The sequence below is a fragment of the Protopterus annectens genome, chromosome 4.part0, assembly GCF_019279795.1.
Source record: "Protopterus annectens isolate FY-2018-M chromosome 4.part0, PAN1.0, whole genome shotgun sequence".
NCBI lineage: Eukaryota > Metazoa > Chordata > Ceratodontiformes > Protopteridae > Protopterus > Protopterus annectens.
In genome coordinates this window covers 1,874,771,029-1,874,795,129 of record NC_056733.1, presented here as the reverse complement: position 1 = coordinate 1,874,795,129, position 24,101 = coordinate 1,874,771,029, and the positions used below count along the sequence as shown (strand labels likewise).

The window sequence follows — 24,101 nt, the reverse complement described above, 5'->3', positions numbered from 1 at the left end:
GTCATGAACAGAATTCTAGAATGTCTTTTGTCGCACACAACAAAAAGCACAAGTTATTTTAAAATTTTCTTTTCCTAACACACACACACACCTCCATGCACAACGATGACAAAGTTCATTTTCTCACTCCCTTGAACCAAGATGTGAACTTCCAAAAAAAGCCTTAAAGCCAGTCCTGAAAGCAGTATTTGATGCACAAGCTGTACAACTGTTGCATACACTTGTTATGGTAGAATTTAAACAAATGGAAAGCCTATGGGAACTCACTGGCCACTACAACTAACTAATACGTTTATCAAAATATACACAGGGCTGTGTAACACATGTTAATTAAAACACTGAACTGCCAAATGCTTCCAGCAACAAAGGTACTGCAAACATAAATGAATAAACAAATGGTCAAATTAACAACAAATGCGGACAAAACTAAAATTTAGTCAACTGATATTAAGCTCACTATGGCTTCATTCTGCAAACTCCCCATCAGCTTCAACACTTAAATTCCATTCTACAAAAACACAAGTAGAATATAAGAATACAGTGAAGGTCATATCTTCACATTAATATGCATCAATAAGAGAAAACTATGATGAAACATGAAAGAACAGTCAACCATGCTACTGCATACTGGTGATTCTGGATGGCAACCAAAGAGAAAAACATGACTTTGAAGTTTATCGCATAAACTGTTCCAAAATCAGCAGAGAGAATGTGTGCGTGCATAAACTGTACTAAAAAAAATCAGCAGAGACTATGTGTACAAATTTTAATTTACAGCATTAAAAGAACAAATGCATATTACAAGTACTTTTTAAAAACAAGTAAAGATGACATCACTACAAGTCCAATTTTCAGACTAGAAAATTTTCGCCGTCATCATTCTTCCAACCATTTTTGTTTTCTTAAAGTGTTCAATTTCTCTCAAACTATATACAAAGCTTGATGGCAGAAGTTCATGTTTTCACAAGAAGAGAACACAGAAATTAAAAAAATACAAAGCTTCAACCCTTCATTTCAAGAGCCGGGCAGTTATTTACAGAGTGAATGTTACCAGCCTATGTCTGAAAACAGAATGCTTCAGTTACCCATAAAACAAGATTTAGCCAGTTTTTCTTTCCTTTTTATATAAAAACACTATTTACACAATTAATCAAAGTTGAAAGTTAAAAAAGAACATTAGTTCTTCTGTTGACTTAAAAAAATAAAATAAAATAATGCAATGGAAAAATAATGAAGGCGAATTCCAGACACTGAAGGTCGCTTTTCTAGATTCCCTGATTTAAATTGTACTGGACAACTTGAGAGATCTGCCTGCCACTCTCTGAGGTTTAGAAAGGTACAGAGAACAGATGCTACAACATGTCTAGAGGTGTTATGCTGGACAGTGGTAGAGGTGTGAAGAGTCTGAACTAAATATTCCTAACTCTAATCTACTCCCCTACCACACACCCCTTAAATGCAATGTAAAATAAATGAAATAGATTGAAATTACAACAAATTATATGCATCAGAAAGGGGAACATGCCAAAAAAGCAAAAAACTTTGAAAACAAAGCTGCTCTTACTAAAATGGTTTAAAATGTAATTATTGTGTGCTTTAATGAACCAGTCAGAAAATTGGACCTTTTCAAGAAGCAATCATCTGGATGATACAAACCTGCCATATTAAAAAATAGGACAAAAACTGTCATTTACCTGACCCACCCTCTTAGCAATTTGGTATTTACACATTTCTGCCTGCCTGTTTCCAAAGCAAAAACTACACATTTCAGAAATTAATCCATCCAGACAGACCAATTGCTCAATGGATTTTCTGCCTGGAATTAGATTATTTCAAGAGCTGCTGAATTACTTACCCCCTTTTTTGTGCAGAAGGTCATCTGGGTTTTCTACACCCAGCATGAAGCAAATTGCTACTTAAGGGCATGACTCAAGATTGCCTCCTGTTGACATGAACCACTCAAACCAATAACATCAAATGCAGTCTCTTAACTTTTCTGTTGCATTCCGTATTCACCATGCTAGGAAAAAAAAAATGAAATTCATCAATTAGCATAGGAAAATACCATGCCCACTGCTACACCATTCTGAAAAATATATGCTTTGTTTTCTGCAGCCAACATGGAGATAAGAGCACCATGAAAGTAATTGTATATCTGGCTGATGAAGTGGCCAGATTAAAAAAAATGAAATATGATGTTATCCAACCAAATGTTCTTTTTTCTCAAAGCAGTTGGCGATATCTACCATACTGTCAATCAACAATCGGAAATCAACCTCAAATGCAGCTGTTTCTGCAGACTTCTCTTTTACAAAGTTCTTACAAACTGTTAAAAAAGGTAAACTACCAGATTTCACTACACCATCACAACGGGGTAAATTTAACTGTCTAACACTATAGATAACCAATGATATGCTGCTGGTACATATGAACAATTTTTGTTTTTAACACTGCTGCAATCTTAGCTTAAACTTACTGAGAGGAATTGGTCTCCTCAAATGTTACACTTCTGTCCAGACAATCTGCAGAACATGCAAAAAAAAAAAAAAAAAAAAAAACTCCTGAGAAAAAGGAGCCACAAACGAAGATGATGCTGACCAAGCTGAATCCATATATCCTGGTTTTAGCCCAACTCAAGTGATCATTTCATCACCTACCAGTATTCTTACTAATCCTGCACTGACTGCATTTATCACATACTTGTATCCAAATATGCCCTTTGCCTGAAATAGGTTTTCCATCCCCACCCCCCAACTACATACAAGAAAAATGGGTTCTACAATTGCACATGATGCACTACAAATAAGGCAGTTCATGTAATGGAACATCAATCTGTTGCCATCAAAATGCATCTGTCTGCCGAATCAAAGGGTTTAAAATGGGTAGGTCAGGAACAAGTTTTATTAAGAGGCAGTTGCTGTTTCTTCAAATATCGCACTATAAGCAACTCAGCAGAGTTGATGTACGTTCACATAAGAATCTGCCAAAAGAGTCTCTTGTTTAAAACAACAAAAAACAGAAAAGACCTTGCACATACACAAGGGCAAAGAAATCTGTGCCCAGCACCAAATATTGAAAAGATTGAACGCTTTGTTTCTGTGGTGAGCCAGACTCCTGGTCCCTGTGGGATGGTTTAAGTCCAGTGCTTTTTTCTCTCTCTCTCATTTTAAAACAAAATGTCTGTCAAACCCCATTCGACAGCTGGCAGTGCTGCGTCGTACTGGTGGAAAAAGGGATGGCACCTTCCTCCTGAGATGAATAACTGTCATTCTGCTTCAAAACAGAACCTGGTCCAAGTCCGTACAGACGTCCACAGTACTTTGCATCATCAATATGGTCCTCAAAAAAAAGCTGCAATGAGAAAAGTTCAAATAAATATACTTTTCTATCCTTTATCCCAAACCTATCTTTGAAATTATACATTTTCTTAATCAAACTCAAAGCTCTACAGAATAAATTCCCAGCTGAAATAAAGTGTTAAGATTCTCTCCTACTGTTCAAGAAGTCACTAAGAACAACTCTTTAATGAATTAGCTTGTAAATGCTTTACGGCTAACAGTTAAAGCAGGAATCCACCAATGCAGTAACAAACCTTCAATTCATTACAAATTGTTAAATCTTTAGCTATGAATGCTGCATATAACCTGCATACTAGTGTATATACTGTACATGCTCAACGTATAAAATTACATATTGCACTAGCAGTGTAATACAGACTAGTCTTATTGTTCCACAGCAGTGTCAAAATGTGTATTTAAACATGACAGCGTGCAAAGGTGTACCCAAGAACTGTACCGAGTCTTCTACATCTTACTGAAAGTCTCTCCATGTTTTTCCTACATCTATGTTTAGCATTCATTTACTTAATTGTGTAAGTACTGTCTGCTAGTTTATAAAATATGTATTCCTACCATTGTGCCTGAGTCGTGGCTGCAGAGTCTTCAACCAGTCTACCAATCCAGTTACCAAATAGTAAATTAATAAAATATCTAAAATATCAAAAAAGTACAGTTTTGTACCTACCATAAATGTAGATGTTCCAGTGTACACCCTGCTGCAGTCATCACACTTGGGTTATCCTGCCGTCAGGCGGTCCGGTCCCGCAGTCGGCCTGAATTCCAAAGTCTTGGTCCGGCGTCAGTTGCTGTCGCTTCTTCCCTGATGTCAGTGTGCCAAGGGTATGTATATAAGGGGCATCCAACACCATTTTCTTCAGTTTTTCTTGCCCCAGATGTCAGGTGCCCCCCAAAAGGTGGTCAGTAGATAGTACCAATAATAAAAGTTTAGCACAAACAAAACATCCCTCCAGCTATAAGCAAATACACCACAAAGGTTGCATCAGATCTTAAGGTATTGAAAGGTTTTAGTTAGGTAAGAGGGGATGGAGGGAGGGTAACCTGGACTGCAGCACGGTATACACTCGAACATCTACATTTATGGTAGGTACAAAACTGTACTATGTTCATCGTGTTACCCTGCTGCAATCATCACACTTTGGTAGAATCCCAAAGCTAAGGATGGGAGGTGGAGTCAAACAGGGTTAGAGGAGGCTAGAAGGCCCTGCAAAACTGCAGTGGTGAAGCCAGCTCTAGTCTTAGAGTAAAGTGGTAAGTGATAGTGTTTGGTGAAGGTGTGTACTGAACTCCAAGTTGCAGCTTCCAGAATATCCTTGGTTGGCACCCCCCTGAGGAAGGCTGTAGATGTAGATGCTGCCCTTGTAGAGTGGGGCCTTATGCTAACAGGAACTGGTTTTCCATGGTGGGTGTAGCAAAAACGTATGCAATATCCTATCCATTTGGAAATGGTCTGTTCTGAGATAGCCTTTCCTTGTGATGCTGTAGCATAGGATACAAAAAGCTGGTCAGATTTTCTGAAGGCCTTATTTATCAAAGTAGTAGCGTAGATGCTTGTGAATATCCAAGGAATGCAGGAGTCTTTGTCCTTTGTTCTGTGGATTTGGAAAGAAGGTGGGCAAATGGATGGTTTGATTTAGAGCCACACTGGATACCACCTTAGGCATAAAGGAGGGGTTAGTTCGTAGAGAAACTTTGTCTTGATGAAAAGTGAGGAAAGGCTCTACTGACATTAGTGCCTGAAGCTCTGAGACCCTTCTGGCTGAAGTAATTGCTAGCAGCAGGGCAGTCTTCCATGATATAAACTTTAAGTCAGCTGAGAAAGCTGGCTCAAAAGGAGGTAGCATAAGTTTTTCCAGAACAAAACTGAGGTCCCAAGTTGGTGTTGGTGCTCTCCTAGGAGGCCTAATGTTTTTGGCCCCTCTGAGAAACTGCCTTAGAAGTGGATGTGAAAATAAGGCAGGATCCGTGTTGTAGTGAGCTGAAATAGCTGAGGCATGGATTTTAATAGATGAAAAAGAAAGCCCTTTGTGTAACATCTCAGTTAGATATTGTAGAATCTGAGGTATGTCCGGCTGAAGGGTATTTTGGCCTTTAGCTTGGTTCCAGGAGCAAAACCTTTTCCATTTGTCTGAGTAGGCTTTCCTGGTGATGGGACTCCTGGCCTCCAGAATAACATCCATAACAGCTTGTGAAAGAGGAGCTGGCTGGTTGCTTAGGTGATGTGCCATGCAGCCAAATTTAAGGTTTTGAGCTGGCTGTGTAGAATCTGACTGTCTTGCTGTGTAAGCAGATGAGTAATTTGTGGTAAAATCCATGGTGGGCCCTGGGCCATATTCCTTAATAGTGGGTACCAGTGCTGGTGTGGCCAGTCTGGGGCAACGAGTATCATTCGGGGTCTCTCCATCCTGACTTTCAGCAGTACCTTTGTGAGAAGGGGCAATGGAGGGAAGGCATATACTGTCAGCATTTTCCAACTGAATGAGAGTGCGTCCACTTTCCAAGCTTGATGGTGAAATGTCCTTGTACAGGTCTATATCTGGAGCCCCCATTATTGAGTTATCATGGCAAATACTTGTGGATCCAGTTTCCACTCGTGGGAATCCTTGATGTTTCTGCTTAGGTCGTCTGCCAATGCGTTCTTTTTTCCTGGCAGGAATTGAGTTTGTAATTGAACTTGGTAAGCTAGTGCTGTGTTCCACAAGGTCGTTGCTTGCCTGCATAGAGGGTAGGAGTGTGTACCCCCTTGTTTGTTTATGTACCACATTTACTGTGGTGTTGTCTGTCCTTATTATACGCTGTCCTGGATGTAAGAGATCCTTGAAGGCTGTCAGGGTATTCTGAACAGCGAGCATTTCTTTGTGATTGATGTGCAGCTTTCTTTGGTCTGCAATCCATGTGCCTTGAAACGCACCGTCCTGCCATGTGTGCCACACCCAGGCATAGTCCGATGCATCTGTTGTCATGATTTGCCTGGCTTGGGGTAAGGTGAAAGGCTGACCCTTGTTGAGGTGACATGCCTGTGACCACCATAGAAACTCCTGTTGAAGGCAGGGAATGAGAGGTATCATTGTTTCCATGCTGTGGCTGTGTTGAATCCATACACTTTTTAGGTATCATTGTAATTTCCTCATATGCAGTTTTGCAAATATTAGTAGTATGCAAGATGCCATGAAGCCCAAGGCCTGCAGAATTTTTCTTGCAGGGAGTTGGGTCTTTTTTGCCATTGTTTTGAAGTACTGAGTTAGTTGTAGTGGTTTGTCTGGCGTCAGATAAGCCATCTGGGCCGTTGTATTAAAGCTGGCACCCAGGAATGTCATATTTTGTGAGGGCACTAGTTAGCACTAGTTTTGATTTCTTTTCGTTTACTGTGTACCCTAGGCAACTTAAAAGGCGTTTTACAAAAGCCAGATGTTGTAAGAGAATGTCCTTGCTTTCTGCTTGGATGAGGCAGTCGTCTAGGTATGGGTATATTTGAATTCCTCTGTCTGCAGTATGCAATTACTGGTGCCAGGCATTTTGTGCAGACCCTGGGCGCAGTAGATAAGCCAAAGGGCAGTGCAGAGAATTGGTAATGGGTTGAACCTGCAATGAAATGGAGGTATCTTCTGCAATCTTGTCTGATAGAGACATGCAGGTATGCCTCCTTGAGGTCCAACGTTACTAGCCAAGCTTTCTTGCCCAACATGCGAAGAAGCTGCTGTAGTGTTAGCATCTTGAATTTGGGTACTTGCAAGAAGGTGTTTAGAATGGAAAGGTCCAGAATGGGTCTCCAAGCATTGTCCTTTCTGGGGACTAGAAAGAGCCTTGAGTAAAATCCTTGGCCTTGCTCCTGTGTAGGTACCAGATGAATGGCTCTCATGTCCATGAGAGCTGTAATTTGTTTTTGTGCCTCTGCCCATTGATTTTGTGGCAAGTTTGGCATTCCTTTTATCCTTGGCAAGGTGTGGAAATGGAATCTGTATCCTTGTGAGATAATGTCCAGGACCCATTTGTCCCTTGTGACGATGCGCCAGTTGTCTGCAAAGAGTGATAATTTTCCTCCCAAGGGAGCTGCCAAGAGAGTTTTGCTTGGCAGTTTGAGGTTTAAGTCATTGTGTTTGCCTTCTAGTAGTTTGGGACCTGTCTTCTCCTCCCTTCTGTGTTGCAGTGCCCCATTGGTGAGGTTTGTAAGGGATTTGTGCTTGTCCTCCGCCCCTTGGGCACCTGTATTTACCCCTCTGTGGTCTGTCAGAAGTTGGAAAGGACCAATTTTTTGTTGGCCAATTTCTTCTGACGCGTGGGGGCTCTGTGAGAAATCTTTGACAGTCTGCATAGATTTTGCCTTATCCTCCATTTTCTTTAAAACCTCTTCTGCTTTAACCCCAAATAAGACATCCTGCTGTAAGGGTGCATCTAGTAACTTGGCTTTAACATGATTAGGCAGAGTTTGTTCCTTTAACCAAGCATACCTCCGTATAACAGGCCCAGTAACAGCTGCTCTACAGGAAGCTTCCAAGGAATCAAATCCACATTGTAAAGTATGTTTGCCCACCTGTTAAGCTGCATGCAGCAGATCCTGCATTTCCTTGAATTCAGACTGTTGAGGGTGCGTGCTCATCTTCTGCTTTGAGACATTAGGAATTGCTGGTATTTAAGCATGTGAAATTGACAATTTAGTGCTCTCATAGCTAGAGTAGCTGAGGTGTAAACCTTCTTCCCCCACCTATCTAGTGCTGTGGAGTCCCTTTCAGAGGGTATAGGATTTTTAGCCATAGAAGCCTTAGCCCCTTTGGGACCCTGGGAGATTGTCTCTGGATCAGCAACAGGGCTTTTGTAAAGGAATTTGTGTGAGTCAGGCACTCTATAGTATCCATCTGGTTTGGCTGGAGCAGGAGGCAGAGAATCTGGATTTAGACTAGATTCTAAGTAAACATCATCCACAATGTCTAAAACTGGGGGGATAGCAAGTGGTTTGTGCTGGGGGAGTAAAAGGAACTCTCAGAGCCTTTTCTATGAGTCAGAGTAGTCCTGACCTTCCCAGTGGAAATGTTCCCTCATGGTATGTAAGGTTTCCCCAAAGGAATAGTCTTCAGGGGGAGAAGCTGAGGGAATGGAATCTTCAGCATCAGAATCTTCATAAGGGGGAAAGGAGTAACCCTGTTCTACAGAGGAGCTTGAGGAAATAGACACTTGATCAGAGGAGGCATAATCCTCCTCTTGTCTAGGCCTTTTGTCGGGGGGGGGGGGGTTGGGAACCCCTGATTAAAGAAATAAAATCTTCAGCCATTTTAAGCATCTGTTTCTTAGGCATGGGACCTTGAACTGGAGACTGAAGTGCAATCTTTTTTGGTTTTAGAGGAGTCTTAAGCTTAGCATAAGATTTTATGGTAAGAGTAGTCGGTCTGAAGACACCTTCTGAAACCGAAAGTGTTTCTACAGCACCGGCTTCTCCTTCTGCAATGTCGGTAGGGCCTAAAGAAAATGGCTGTCTCGGCCTAGAACTCTTTGCTAGAGAATCCGAAGCAGTCTGGGGTTCCAATTCTGCGGTAGCCAGGGGCTGCTTAGGCGCCTCACTGAAAACTGGAGAACCGGCGACCGGCCCAGCCGAGGCCTCAGAGTCTGGCGTGGATCTAGGCTGCCTGTCTTTATCTTTGCGTTTTTTATGCACGCCGGTAGTCGGTTGCTCTGACGGCATAGTGTAATTAAATTTCCTACCGAAGTAGTATCATGCGAAATCAAAGCGTCGCTTTACAGTTCGCTTATTGAACCTAGCACAAAACAGACAACCAGTGACGTCGTGGTCTGGGCCTAGGCAAGGTATACAATAAGAATGAAAGTCCTTATGAGGTATTTGCTTCCCACAAGAAATGCAATTGTTAACTTTTTCTGACATCGGACTGAGGCAAGAAAAGGTTCCCCAACGGAGTACTTAACTTTGAAGACTTCGGACTGAAACTCTATTTGAAAATCTCAGGTGTCGGCCGACCGGCACTTGAGAACTGCCTCTGCTTCGGGCACTGCGCGGCAAGAAAGACTGAAGAAAATGGTGTTGGATGCCCCTTATATACCCCTGGTGCACTGACATCAGGGAAGAAGCGACAGCAATTGACGCCGGACCAAGACTTTGGAATTCAGGACGACTGCGGGACCGCCTGACGGCAGGATAACCCAAGTGTGATGACTGCAGCAGGGTAACACGATGAACATCTAATTATAATGCCCAAAATAACTGGTTAATGACAATGTCACTGCTATGTTTTACTAAACTTGTAGTCCATAATATGCAAAAGGGTAACCCTAGGTAGCAGGATCAGAGTTTCTCAGAGCCACAACTGTGAAAGCTTGATGCTGTGAGATGTTCGCCACAGGTCTGTCTGCTGGATGCTCTAACCTAATTTAATGTCATCAGCCAATAATTAACACATTTTCAATTTACAAAGATGCAATCTGACGTACTTACATACAAACTGGTTTCAAGTGGGATGCAAAATTGTTAAACTGTGTTAGCTCAATTTTTCTAATGCTCCTCCTGCTTACCAGTTTTTTCTCAAACATAACACTAGCAAATGACTTCTGTATTAAAGTAACCCTCCAACTTGTAGGGTACACAAGGAAATAATTAGGAAGACTGGCCAAACACTGAGCTGGCCATCTCCAAGATGGAGATGGTTGCTACTGCACAAAGACTTGTACGTATACAAATTTACAGATGGTGCTGCAGAGGAGGAGAGAAGTACACATTGGGTAGTGGCTGCTGACTATTTCACATCTGTAAATGAGGAGGGGGGACAAAACATACAAGACAGTTCACAAAGCAAACAAATGACAAATCAGTAGGTTATACAAAAATTTAGGTCAAAGGAAGAAGTATATTCTGGTCAGAGAGATGAAAAAACTACCTAACTTACAGCTTTCATACAAGAGTTCACAGATTCTACAAATCACTGAAACGATCGTGCAAGGTGAGCTATCAGTTATCCCAAATTCACATGTATCAGAGAAATGTAAAGTATGGGAAAAAGTAATAACCAAGGATGGAAAACAGCAATAAAGATAATAGAATACTGACCAAAAGTATCTGTAAAATATTACACAAATGAGGTAATACCAACAACTGAAGAACCAATAACTAGAACATTTTCATTTTAGCAGTTTACCCCACGTGCGGTTTATTCAAGAAATTTACCTTTTTTGTCACTAATCAGCCAGAAGATGTATTTTACTTTTTTGTGCAAAACATGACCGAGGCATATATATGATGACTAGGCTTAGAGCCACAGCTACCTATAGCCTCTGATCTGGCATCCCCGCAACTGTTCAGTTGGGTAGAAAAACAAGTCCCTCTCATACTAAGGGATATATTGTTTAAACATGTAGCAAACTGCTTATTTGTTATACCACAAGTGCAAAGCGCTGAAGAACTTCAGCTATGACTGCAAATGCAATACTGGCACTCATGTAAGAATGCTGGTAATGCACCACCGACTGACCAGAATTTCCCAGTTGAGCCCCATAACACCTTGCTCCCAGGGTGGCTGCTCTCCTTTTCCCCACCAGACGTATGCCTTTGACTCTGCCTTAGCCACTAAATGTTCCTGTGTGACTGACTGTGGTAACAGCTGCCAAGGTAGAGAGTAACATTTTAAATGCTTCCGATTTTATTAATATATCAAATACATAACACTAGATTAACAAATTATATAGTTTTGTTAATTTGGTTAACACAAATATGAAAGTACCCCTCATTTTCCCCTCTTACAAAACAATTTCTAACATGCACACTATAATCCAAATGGCCCATTACAGGTCTGTTACTGTATACATCTCTACACTTATGATTTCCTATAATTAACATGAGATAAAAGGAGTCAGAATATTATTATTTCCCTTTACAAAAGTCCACTGCAATCCTGGACTCCTCTTTTACTCAGGGAAGCCACTGTATGGGTACTACACCTCTACAACCATTCTAACATATTTTACCATTACAGTAGTATCTTCTCTAGATATTTCTATGAAAGTAGCCTCTCTGCATTAAATCTCTAGCCTTTTTTCTCTCTTTTTTTTTCTATATCATAGACATCACTCATTCTATGTCTGACTTCAGATAAAGTGGAAAGATTCATCCTGTTTTTACTTTCTAGTTACCTCCTAATTTTTTTCAGTTGTAGACAACTTATCAAAACTGCACTGACAAAATAAACAGTTCTCTACTTTTACATTCTTCCTATTTCCTTCTCATTTCCTGCCAACATTGCTCTAATTCCTAATACTGCAAAAAGATACATACATTAAACAGCTACCTCCAGTCACCTGCAGCAGTAAACAGAAGCAGCAAGATATATTTTTGCCCATTTGCTAGGGGTTTGCTAGATCTTTTCAAGCCAAAATCCTGAAAAATCTAGACTTCATTGCATATTTAGCAGCTAATCATGCTTGCTTCCCATTTTTCCCTCAAATAACTGCACATCTAGGTCGTCTTCTCAAATATTTTTCTCTCCAGCACTTGCAGACTTCAAACCGGTCTTATAAATCTGGTCAAGTAAACCCTTTATAATCCCCCCCATGTATGGTTTGATCATTTATCAAACTTGCCTTCATCAGGGCAACTCTGACAAAGCTACGTATTTGTACTTCAGAATCCAATAGATCAGATTATATTCTTCACAGGCTGTAAAACTTTCTATAAAAGCTTACCACAACATGATGTCTCCGTTAAGTGAGCCTAGTAAAACTAGCTCTGTTCTTTTTCCTAATCATCTTCCCATCCACTGTGGCCTATATGCCTAGTTAGATTTTACTAGGAAAAGTTTTACTAGCTCCTACTTATTTAACCAATTCCTTTAGCTAAGGCCAAAGGCTTTTCTATTTCTTTTAGGTGGTCTAGTTTGTATAGACCTTCCACAGTCCCCCTCACCCCAAGTTAGAGAGAGAAATGGAACTCCCTATTCTTGAATAAATATTTTAACATGCATTACCATAACCTAGGAGACAACACTTGCAATGGGCTACTAGGAGTGGCTTTCAAGTGTGCTTGTAACTTGGGAAGTGGGAGCCCCTCCAGTTCCTTAGGCAACACTAATCAAATGTCATTCTAGACTTGCCTTTTTTGCCAAATGAATTGATTACATTTTTAACCCTTTCCAAAAAAAACATATGGGAAGCCATCAGAAGTACCTGAAAGCAGTACAACAGTACAGCAGACTGATGTTCAAGGTGGCATACAGACTGGCGGCAGAGAAGTTCTGAGGTGGATACGTGCATACACTTTTATGGCAGACATATGACAGCAGGCTATGTGCGACGTGCCACGCATCCTACAGTAGTGAAAGACTTCTGTATACTGGCTGACGGGTTGCTGCAGCTGAGCGCTCCCTCATGTTAAGAATACTGCAACAGATGAACATCTTTGGATACTGGTTTGCTTAGTTTTGAATCAGAAAAGAAAACAATTATTCGGACTTTAATATTTAATCCTGTGATGGTAGAAACTTAACTGTCTGTGCACATCTAACAAATGCAACAAATGCTCCTTTCTTTGAAAAATTTAGAAAGAACACTGGGAGATTAAAGACCTGGTTAATATTAGACTCAGAAACCACCTCTAGTAAAAAGGATGGACTGGTCTGTAGAGAAACCCTACCCCTGTGAAAAACTAAATAAGGAGGCTTAGTGGACAATCTCTGAAGTTCTGACACTCTTCCGGCAGATGTGATAGCAACTAAGAAAACAGTTTTCCAGGTCAAAAATTTTAGATCAGCTTTAGCCAAAGTTCAAAAGAAGGTTGTGTCAAGGCCTGAAGTACGATGTTTAAACCCCACGGAGGGGTAGGATCCTTTTAAGTAAAAAGACTTCTCTTAGAAAGGCTTTGCAAAGTTCAGAGGAAGCCAAGGTAGAATTATTTACTCCCAGATGAAAGTTTGAAATAGCTGCCAATTGTACTCTAATAGCAGAGGAACTAGCACTTTCACTGAAAATTGTCAAGGACATTTGAAATTGGTTCATAGGTAGGTACTAGGCTATCGGCCCAAGGGCCTACGTAAGCCTAGCCTACAAGGTTCGATGGCTTACGCCACCCAAGAAAGTTATTTTCCTGTGCCACTGTCGAGAAGACACACAGAAGTGATCCCCAAGGTGTATTTCCTATTTCCCATCCATTCATCAAGATTTTTCTTGAAGAGTGCTAATAAAGAACTTTGCTTGACATAGATGGGTAGCCTGTTCCAGAGTATGGGAAGTCTCTGGGACAGGAATCAATCCCTCCAGCATGTCCTGTTTATTGTGGTGACAAGGTTTAGGTCCCTAGAACGTGTAGCTCGGAGGGACTGGGATTTCCTTAGGTGTAGCATGTCTGGGTTTGACATAGCTTTATATGTTAGGCAGAGATCACCTCAAGAGTAGAGAATATATGCTACGGAGTAAAGCTGGAGTTTTTTGAGGCGGTCAGTGTAGGGCATTTGTTTGAGGCCAGTAATCCTCTTTGTGAGGTACTTCTGTGGCCTTTCCAGTGGCTGCAGATGTCTTGTGAGGTACATGTCAAAAGAGGTGTTGTACTCTATAATGGGTCTAATGAGTGTCGAGTAGAGTTGGAACAATGACCTCTTCTTGGATGAGAACCCTTTTATGATGAGGTGTGCCATGTAGAAGGATTTCCTGACTACTGTGGCGATGTGACTATCAAAGGAGAGACTACTGTCCACTTGGGTCCCAAGGTCTCTTATCACGCATTCGGTGTTAAGTAGATTGCTGCATATGTGGTAGTTCATGGGTACAGAGTTTTTACCAAAGGGGATGACACTGCACTTTTTGGCATTGAGCTTGAGGCCATGGCTCTGACACCACGTATCTGTCTCAGTGAGGCCCTTCTGTAGGATGTCCACATCATTTGGGGACTTAACTATGGCTCCTAGTTTGCAGTCATCTGTGAACTCTGTTAGCCAGAGGCCTTCTGTGTTAGCCTGTACTTCAGAGAAGTAGATACCAAACAGGAGAGGTCCCAGGATGGAACCCTGTGGTACTCCACTTGTCACTGCTTTGAGGTCAGATTTGGAGTCTGCAAATTTTACAGTGTGGGTTCTATCAGTTGGGAACCCATCTTGTGACATAGGGATTTATACCTGGTTTAGTGAGTTGAGCTATAATTCCAGCCTTGGCGAGGTCAAGATAGGCTGTGTGAACCATTTTACCCTCATCTACGGATTTGGTGACTGCCTCAAAGAAGTCGATCAGGTTCAGGAGGCATGATATGCCTTTCACAAACCCGAACTGGGTGGGGATCCAGAGTTTGGAGGTTACCAATGTCACTGTTTATGAGTTCCATGATGATACATTCCATGGCCTTGCAGACCGGGCTCGTCAGGCTAATAGATGGACAGTTCCCGGGATCAGTGGTGGCTCCCACTTTGTGGAGTGGGATACCTGTTGCTGTGCGCCATTCAGTGGACACAAAGCCTGATGCGAGGCTATTATTGAAAATGGTGCTAAAGTGAGGAGCCAGTTCATTCTGAGGTTCCTGTAAAACGCAGCCTGGGTTGTTGCCCGGGTCCCATGGATGCTGTGTTTTTGGCTTTAGAAAGTGCAGCTTTTACCTGCGTAGTTGTGATTGCAGGGACTCTGCATTCTCCCTGTATAGATATGGGCCCTTTAGGGGGTGAGGGGGGGTAAAGTTAGAGCTGAACCTATCTGCCAGGATGTTGGCAATATCAGTTGGTTCTGCAATTTTCGTGCCTTTGTGCTGCAACTCAGAGCAGATCTGGGTGTTGCCATCGAGATTCTTGACATAGCTATAGAATGCTTTGTGGTTGTCAATGGAATTAGTGGCGGTTTTGTTTTCGTAGCTAGCTTTGGAGGATCTTATAAGGGATCTCAGTTTCTGAGGCTGACCAGGGAGCTCTTCCACTCATGGGATGTTACTCTCTTTTGCAACAGTTTCTTCCTTCTGTTGTACAGTTTGTTTATGGCAGGGGACCACCAGATTGGCTTCCTTTTTTGGAGAATAGCACGATCCATGCACTCGTGTAAGTGCTTATAGAGCGCATTTGTGTAGGATCCAGCAGTTGTATTGTCCATCTGCACGGGTGCCATGAAGTTCACCACTTGTCTTAAGAAGCATGAAGTTGGCTTTGGAGAAATATTTTACCGTGGTTTCCTTAATGGGGGGTGGGGGTGGGATGTGGATATCAAGGGTGATTAGCTTATGGTCGGATCGGACCAACAAGGAGTTGACTTCAGGTGTGGAACACCGGTCATTCATGTTGGTAATGACTAGGTCTAGGATATTGTTGCCCCTGGTGGGGGTGTGGATAAGCTGATCCAGGGCATTGGAGTTTATGAATTCCAGAAAGCGTTGAGCTAAGGAGTTGGTACACAAGTAGTTTTCCCAGTTAATGGTGGGGTAGCTGAAGTCGCCCATTATTAGGGTGTTTGGTTGAACCCTAATATTTTCCAGTACCTCAAGAAAATTGGAGTGGGAATCCTGGGGCATGGTGGGGGATCTGTAGCAAGCTACAATTTGGATCGCAGTTTTGCCCAGAGTTAGTTGCACTTGGATAACCTCGGATGCATTATGCTGAGCAACTAGTCTGGAGGTGTGGATATCCTTAATGAATATGGACACATCTCTGCCTTTGGGGTTTCGGTCCAGGTTACATGGTCGAAAAGTGTGGTATGAGTTACAGCCTGGTAGTGCAGTGGTGCTCTCTGGAGCCTTGAACCAGGTCTCAGTCACTGCACAGATTATCAATGTTCTCCATTTTAAGGAGTGCCTCGAATGAGTGCATTTTGAGATTTAGACTTCTAGTATTGAGTAGCATTACCCTCAGTTTTTGCTTGCCTGTTCCTGTTATGGTGGTGAATTTATTTGAACCTTGCCTAAAAAAGGCACTATAGGGGCAGCAAGAGCCTTAGCCAGTATCCGGAATCCCAGGGGCGACAGGTGCAGGCCATCTGTGGCAAAGCATCGTGGTCCGTCGACCATGTCATCCTAAACAGACAGATACTGGATCCCCTTACAATGACACCAGAAGCTTAGCAAACTGAAGTCAATAATTTTGTCCTTGTACTGCGGTATCATTCGGGGTGATGGCAAAATGCTACTCAGGGCTAGGGTCATACCTGCCTGGGCTTCAAGATCGGAGAGCTCTTCCATGTCTCTTCATGTAGTCCAGGGAGGTACGTCTCAGGTCATTCACACCATGGACAATGACAGTCTTATTTGTACTTGTGGAGTGACCTGAGTGCGTGGGTTATGTGGCGGATCCTGGCATCCGACAGGCAGCTGACAGTAACTTTCTCCTTGTTTATAGCCTGGTGAGTGGGACATCAATGTGCCTGACTATAGAGTCACCTATGACTAGTGTGTTGGGTACGTTGTTTTGCCTTATTGACTGTGGCTGAGTGGCACACTGAGTCTGTGGGCTATGCGTTATTTAGATTGTGTTGGGGGATGTTAGTTGCTTGCGTTTCTGCTTTGGAGGTCTCTGTTGCTTAGACAGATTATTGAGAGCCTCCGCGAATGTTTTTGTGTTACTATGAGTGGATTTTGGTGGTGTAGATTTAGTGAGACAATGTGATGAGTGTGGTGTGATGCAAATGTTTACCTTCTCTTCATGACTGTCAAGTTCAATCTTGGTTGGAGACAGCTTTACCTCCAGTTTGGCTAGATAAGTGCATCTCTCACAGGTTGTAGTGTCGGGTGGTAGGAGGAGAGGGTTGTCTGTGTACATGAGGCAATTTCTACATTGCCTCAAGATGCCCAGATTCATCAGATAGACAGGAGAGAAAGTACAGTTTTGTACCTACCATAAATGTAGATGTTCGAGTGGTTATGCTGCTGCAGTCATCACACTTGGGTTATCCTGCCATCAGGCGGTCCCGCAGACGGCCTGAATTCCAAAGCCTTGGTTCGGCGTCGGTTGTCGTTGCTTCCTCCTTGACGTCAGTGCGGCAGGGATATAAAAGAGGCAGCCAACGCCATTTTCTTCAGTTTTTCTTGCCCCAGATGTCAGGTGCCCCAAAATAAGAAGCTTGCAAAACTTAGTGAGAAACAATAGTAGTAGTTGTAAGCAAATACACCATATAGACATGCATCCCAAAGTTTGATGTACATGGAGGTGTAAGAAAAACCTTGTTAGACGATGGAGGGAGGGTAACCTGGACTGCAGCAGCATAACCACTCGAACAGCTACATTTATGGTAGGTACAAAACTATACTATGTTCATCGTGCTATGCTGCTGCAGTCATCACACTTGGGTAGAGTCCCAAAGCTATGGTTGGGTGGTAGGAGCTAAGCTGGGTTAGGTGCAGCTAAGATGCCCTGCAGAACTGCAGTGGCAAACACAGCTCTGGATTTTGAGTATACAGGAAGGTGGTAATGCTTGGTGAAGGTGTGCATGGAACTCCAGGTAGCTGCCTCCAGAATGTCCTTTGTTGGGACTCCTCGGAGGAAGGCTGCTGAGGTTGCTGTAGCCCTGGTAGAATGAGACCTAATACTAGCAGGCACTGCTTTCCCATGGTGTGAGTAGCAAAAGCGGATGCAATGTGCTATCCATTTGGAGATGGTTTGTTTTGAAATAGCCTTTCCTTCTGAGCCTGGTGCATAGGATACAAGGAGTTGGTCAGACTTTCTGAAGGCCTTTGTCTTGTCCAAATAGTAACGTAACTGTCTGTGAATGTCCAAAGAGTGAAGGAGTCGTTCTCCTTTATTCTGTGGGTTTGGATAAAAGGTGGGCAAGTATATGGTCTGATTGAGAGCTACACTGGATACTACCTTTGGCATGAAGGAAGGGTTGGTGCATAAAGATACTCTGTCCTGATGGAAAATGATGAAAGGTTCCACTGCCATAAGTGCCTGCAGTTCTGAGACTCTGCGTGCTGAGGTGATAGCCAGCAGCAGGGCGGTTTTCCATGACAAGTATTGAAGCTCTGCTGAAAAGGGTGGTTGGAAAGGAGGAAGTGTTAACTTTTCCGGCACAAAATTTAGATCCCAAGTTGGAGTTGGTGGTTTTCTGGGGGGGGGGGGGGGGGTCTTATATTTTTTGCTCCTCTGAGAAACTGCCTTAGCAAAGGATGAGAGAAAATAGGAGGAACCGTATCATATTGATCTGAAATGGCTGAAGCATGGATCTTTATGGATGAGAAAGAAAGGCCTTTGTGTAGCATCTCAGATACTGGAGTATGTGCGGAACATTTGGGATGCCAGGATTTAGGCTTCTGGCCTGGCTCCATACACAAAATCTTTTCCATTTGTCTGAGTAAGTTTTTCTGGTGCTGGGCCTCCTGGCCTCCAAAATGACATTCTGGATGTCCTTTGAGAAAAGTGTTGTTTGATAATTTAAGGTATTTTCCATGCAGCTAGATTTAAGGTCCTTAGTTGACTAAGAAGGATCTGAGAGCTTTGTTGGGTTAACAGCAAAGGTAATTGATATAAGATCCACGGAGGGCTGCGAGTCAAGTTTCGTAGAAGTGGGTACTAGTGTTGACGTGGCCAGTCGGGAGCAATGAGGATCATCTGTGGTCTCTCTGATCTGGCTTTCAGTAATACCTGGGTCAGTAGAGGCAGAGGTGGGAAGGCGTAGACTGACAATGCTGTCCAACTGAATTAAAGGGCATCCACTTTCCAGGCCAGGGGATAAGTCCTTGTGCACAATTTTTGTAACTGGCAATTGTTGGTTGAGGCAAACAGATCTATGTCTGGTGGTCCCCACCTTTGAATTATCATTGAGAATACTTGTGGGTGTAGTTTCCACTCGTGAGGGTCTGCCAAATTTCTGCTTAATTCGTCTGCCAATATGTTCTCCTTTCCTGGCAGGAATTGTGCTTGCAGTTGTACTTGGTAAGTTAATGCTGTGTTCCACAAGTCCATTGCCTGTCTGCATAGTGGGTAGGAGTGCGTTCCTCCTTGTTTGTTTATGTACCACATAACTGTGGTGTTGTCCGTCCTTATTAGAAGTTGTCCTGGATGCAAGAGGTCCTTGAAGGCTGTTAGTGCATTTTTTTACAGCTAGCATCTCCTTTTGATTGATGTGTAGTTGCCTTTGGTTTACAGACCATTTGCCCTGTGTGCATTGTCCTGCCATGTGTGCACCCCAGGCGTAGTCTGATGAATCTGTTGTCAAGGTTTGGTTTGCTGGAGGTGAGACAAAAGGAAGGCCCTTGTTTGCTTGGCATGCTTGAGCCCACCATAGAAACTCTTTCTGAAGGCAGGGAATGAGAGTTATACTTGCTTCGAGGCTGTGTCTGTGTTGGGACCATACACTTTTTAGGTACCATTGTAGTTTTCTCATATGCAGCTTTGCATATGCAATTAGTTGAATGCAGGATGCCCAATGCCTGCAGGAATTTCCTTGCAGTGAGCTGGGTAGAAGTTGCCATCTTTTTGAAGTACTGAGCCAGTTGTTTTTGCTTGTCTGGCATGAGGTAAGCCATCTGGGCCGTTGTATTCAAGCTGGCACCCAGGAAAATTATTTCTTGTGAGGGTATTAGTTTTGACTTCTTTTTGTTTACTGTGTACCCTAGGCAACTTAGCAACTTTGTTACAAATGCCAGATGCTGTAGTAGGATGTCTTTGCTGTCCGCTTGGATCAGGCAGTCGTCCAGATATGGATAAATTTATATTCCTCGTTGTCTGCAGTATGCAATTACTGATGCCAGGCATTTCGTGAATACTCTGGGCGCAGTAGATAAGCCAAAGGGCAATGCAGAGAATTGATAATGCGTTGTGCCTGCTAAAAATCTGAGGTATCTTCTGCAATCTTGTCTGATCGGGACATGCAGGTATGCCTCTTGGAGGTCCAACGTTACCAGCCAAGACTCCTTGCCCAGCATGGGAAGAAGCTGCTGTAGTGTGAGCATTTTGAATTTGGGAATGTCCAGGTACGTGTTTAGAATTGAAAGGTCTAAGATGGGTCTCCAGGCTTTGTCCTTTCTTGGTACTAGAAACAGTCTTGAGTAAAATCCTTGACCTTGCTCTTTTGCAGGTACCTTTTGAATTGCTTTCATGTTCATGAGAGCTGAAATTTGCTTTTGTGCCTCTGCCCATTGGTTGGTTGGCAGATTTGGCATGCCTCTCATCCGTGGTAAAGTGCGGAAATGAAATCTGTAGCCTCGGGTAATAATATCCAGAACCCATTTGTCCTTTGTTATGATGTGACAATTTTGTGGAAAAAGAGCCAGTTTTCCTCCTAGTGGTGCTGCCTGGGCAATTTTGCTTGGCAGGCGAAGAGGAAAGTCATTGAGTTTGTTTTCTGAAAGGTTGAGATCTGTCGTCTCCCCCTCTGAGTTGTTGTTTGCCATTGTCTAGGCCTGAAGGTACCTTGTGCCTGGCGTCTGTACCTGCCCCTTTGGGGTCTGTCTGAAGCAGGAAAGGACCAGTTTTTTGATGGCCAGTTTCTGCTGAAACGAGGAGGTTGCACCTGTAAAAAATCTTGAACTGTTTGCATTGATTTTGCCTTTTCTTCCATTTTCTTTAAAACATCCTCTGCTTTGACACCAAATAACGCATCCTTTTGCAGTGGAGCATCCAGTAACTTTGCTTTGACATGTTCTGGTAAGGTCTGCTCTTTTAGCCAAGCATGTCTACGTATTACAGACCCTGTGACCGCTGCTCTACAGGAGGCCTCCAGAGAATCAAAACCACACTGCAAGGTATGTTTTCCCACTTGTTCTGCTGCATGCAACAAATCTTGCATCCCTTTGAAATCTAGTTGATCTGTTTGAGGGATCATTTTCTGTTTTAACTAAGCAAGTACTGCTGATATTTAATCATGTGGAATTGTCAGTTTAATGCTCTCATGGCCAAAGTAGCAGAGGTATACACTTTTTCCCCCATCTTTCTAATGCCCTGGAATCTCTTTCCGCAGATAGTGGATTCTTAGCAGTAGAGGCCTTTACCCCTTTGGGACCTTGGGAAATGGTTTCTGGGTCTGCAGCAGGGCTTTTATATAAAAACTTGTGAGAGTCAGGGACTCGATAGTATCTGTCTGCTTTAGGTGGTGCTGGAGGTAAGGAATCTGGATTTAGACTGGATTCAGTGTAGACATCATCCAGAATGTCTAAAACAGGAGGAATGGCTAGGGGTCTATGCTGAGGTAGAAGAAGAAACTCACGGAGTCTTTTCTTGGAGTCAGAGTAATCTTGACCTTCCCAGTGGAAATGCTCTCTCATGGTGTGCAGGGTTTCCCCCAAAAGAGAAATCTTCAGGGGGGGAAACGGAGGGAATAGACTCCTCAGCATCTGAGTCTTCATAGAGAGGAAAGGGGTAATCCTGTTCCTCAGAGTCTGCTGAGGAAATGGATTCTTGGTCAGGAGGCGGCAAATCCTCTTCCAGTCTATGCCTTTTGTCAGGAGGGGGCTGGGAACCTCTGCTAAGGGTAATCAGGTCCTCCGCCATTTTGAGCATCTGTTTTTTTTAGGCATAGGGGCCTGTGTGGGAGTCTGTGGACCCGGTTTCTTAACTTTTGGAAGCTTAGCATATGACTTAACAGAGAGAGTCGTCGGTTCCGAAACCGAAGGCCTGTCCATAGTCTCCGGATCACCGCCAGGGCTGGTGTCCACGAATTGAGGAGGAACCGGCTCCAGTGGGCCAGTAGATTCTGACAGAGGTAGTCGTATTTTCTAAATCTGCAGTAGTCAGGGGCTGCGTGTAGGCACCTCACTGAATACCGAAGATCCGGCGGCTGGCCTAACCCAGACCTCGGTATCTGGTCTAGGTCTAGGATGCCTGTCTTTGTCCTTGCGTTTTTTAAACATAGTGGTTGTTGGAGGTTCCGTCGACATGATGTAGTTGAATTTTCTGCCAAAATAATGTTGGGCAGTATCAGCCCGACGCTTAATAGTGCATTTATTGAACCTAGCGCAAAACCGACAACCAGAAACGTCGTGGTCTGGGCCTAGGCAAGGAATACAATAAGAATGAAAATCCTTATGAGGTATTTGCTTCCCACAAGAAATACAATTATTAACTTTGTCTGACATCGGTCTGAGGCAAGAAAAGTTTCCCCAATGGGGTACATAGCTTTATAGAAGACTTCGGCTGAAATTCTGTTCGGAAATCTCAAGAGCTGGCCGACCGGCACTTGCGAACTGCTTCTGCTTCGGGCACCGCGCGGCAAGAAAGACCGAAGAAAATGGCGTCAGCTGCCTCTCTTATACCCTTGCCGCACTGACGTCAGGGAAGAAGCGACGACAACAGACGCCGGACAAAGGCTTTGGAATTCAGGCCGACTGCGGGACCGCCTGATGGCAGGATAACCCAAGTGTGATGACTGCAGCAGCATAACACGAACATCACTGGGAGCTGACCCTCGGGCATGCTTGAATAAAAAAACTATTTTCCTCTAGATAAGTGAGGAAAGTGAGTACAAGAGCTGTTTTTCTCTAAGCAAGTGAGAAAAGTAAGTACAAAAACGGTTTTCCTCTAGGTAATCAGGAGGATTGAGTGCTATAGTAATTAGTAGCTTATTTAGTGCTTACAAGTTCTGAACAAGTGCTGAGCACGAATAAGCAAATTTAAGTGCTAAAACTAAGAATCGGTATCCGCACTAGACGAGTTACAGGACAAAAACAAATGCAAATGCAGGCTCTCAAATCAGAAAGTTGCGGGAGATGGAAGAGATTGGTGCTGAAAAGGGATCCAAGTTTTTGGTTAGTTTCCAAACAAATCTTTTCCATTTACTCCTATAAATCTTTCTAGTGGAAGCTTTATGGGAAGATAAAATGTGACAAATGGGGGAAGTACAGCCTGGGCTGTCTAGCAATCAATGGAACTGAAGAAACCAAGCAGTCAACTCGAGGCCTATTGCATCTGAGGGCGTCGTGCTTGTCAGATGAGACACTAGGTCTGGAGTCAGATCCAGAATCCATGGTGGATGCAGAAGATGAGGCCAGAGGAAGGGAAACCAAGTCTGACAAGGTCAGTAAGGGGTTATGAGGATAACCGTACTCTTCAATCAAGATGCCTTCTGTAAAAACTTGAGAATGAGACATAATGGGGGATAGGCATAGAGGAGATAAGGGAGCCATGGAAACAGGGAGGTAAGCATCATTTAGGCAAAGGTGACCATGAAAGCCTGTGGGGAATGCATAGGCAAGAGCTGTTGTAGAGTAAGCATCCTGAACTCTGGGACCAGTAAGAACCTGTTTAACTTTGCCAGGCCTAGAACTGGTCTCCAGGTTACGTTTCTTGGTACTAGAAGATTCTTGAGTAGTACCCTGTTCCTAGCTCTTTTTGTGGGGCTGGTTCTATGCAGTTGTATTCCTAGAGAAGCTTTACTTGGGTCTGAGCCTTCCTGAGCTGCCCCTTTAGCATGGAAGGGATACATGCACACCTTGGAAGGGAAGCAAACAAGCTGTACAATTTGGAGGACTCAATGGTTCTGGGTAATGTTTTGCCACTGTTTATGAAGGAAAGCCTACCTTCAAGCTTCGCAACAGGAGGAAGGTGAGAGGACAAAGAGGTGCTCTGCTGAAGTATAGCTGCTCCTTGTTGGACGTTCCCCGGGAGTGGGATCCACTAGGCCTATATCCTTACTCAGCTTGTCACCTTGTTTGCAGTCCTTCTCTCCTGGTCTTTCTCCTTCTTGGTCTAAGCTACATGGCAGGAAAGGACAAGGATTTTGTTGGCGTAATTCCTAATAAATCTCAGAGGGTGAACCTGCAGAAAGTCCCTAAAAGTGTGTAGGGACTTTACCTTATCCTCTGAATTCTGATATAAAGCTGGTCTTGGGTCCAAACACTTAACTGCATGTTTCATTTAAAATGTACAGGAA

The 24,101-nt window shown here is 43.2% G+C and overlaps 1 protein-coding gene across 1 annotated transcript in view; it reads right to left on the bottom strand.

Annotated features, from left to right (window-relative positions):
- Window positions 1–752: 752 nt before the first annotated feature.
- Window positions 753–24,101, bottom strand: part of CNOT8 (CCR4-NOT transcription complex subunit 8) — a 562,923-nt gene continuing 539,574 nt past the window's right edge. Inside the window, exon 4 of the mRNA XM_044069543.1 lies at window positions 753–3,351. Within this exon, the coding sequence (XP_043925478.1) occupies window positions 3,184–3,351 (168 nt within the window). The 3' untranslated portion in view covers window positions 753–3,183. The remainder of the gene's footprint in view (window positions 3,352–24,101) is intronic.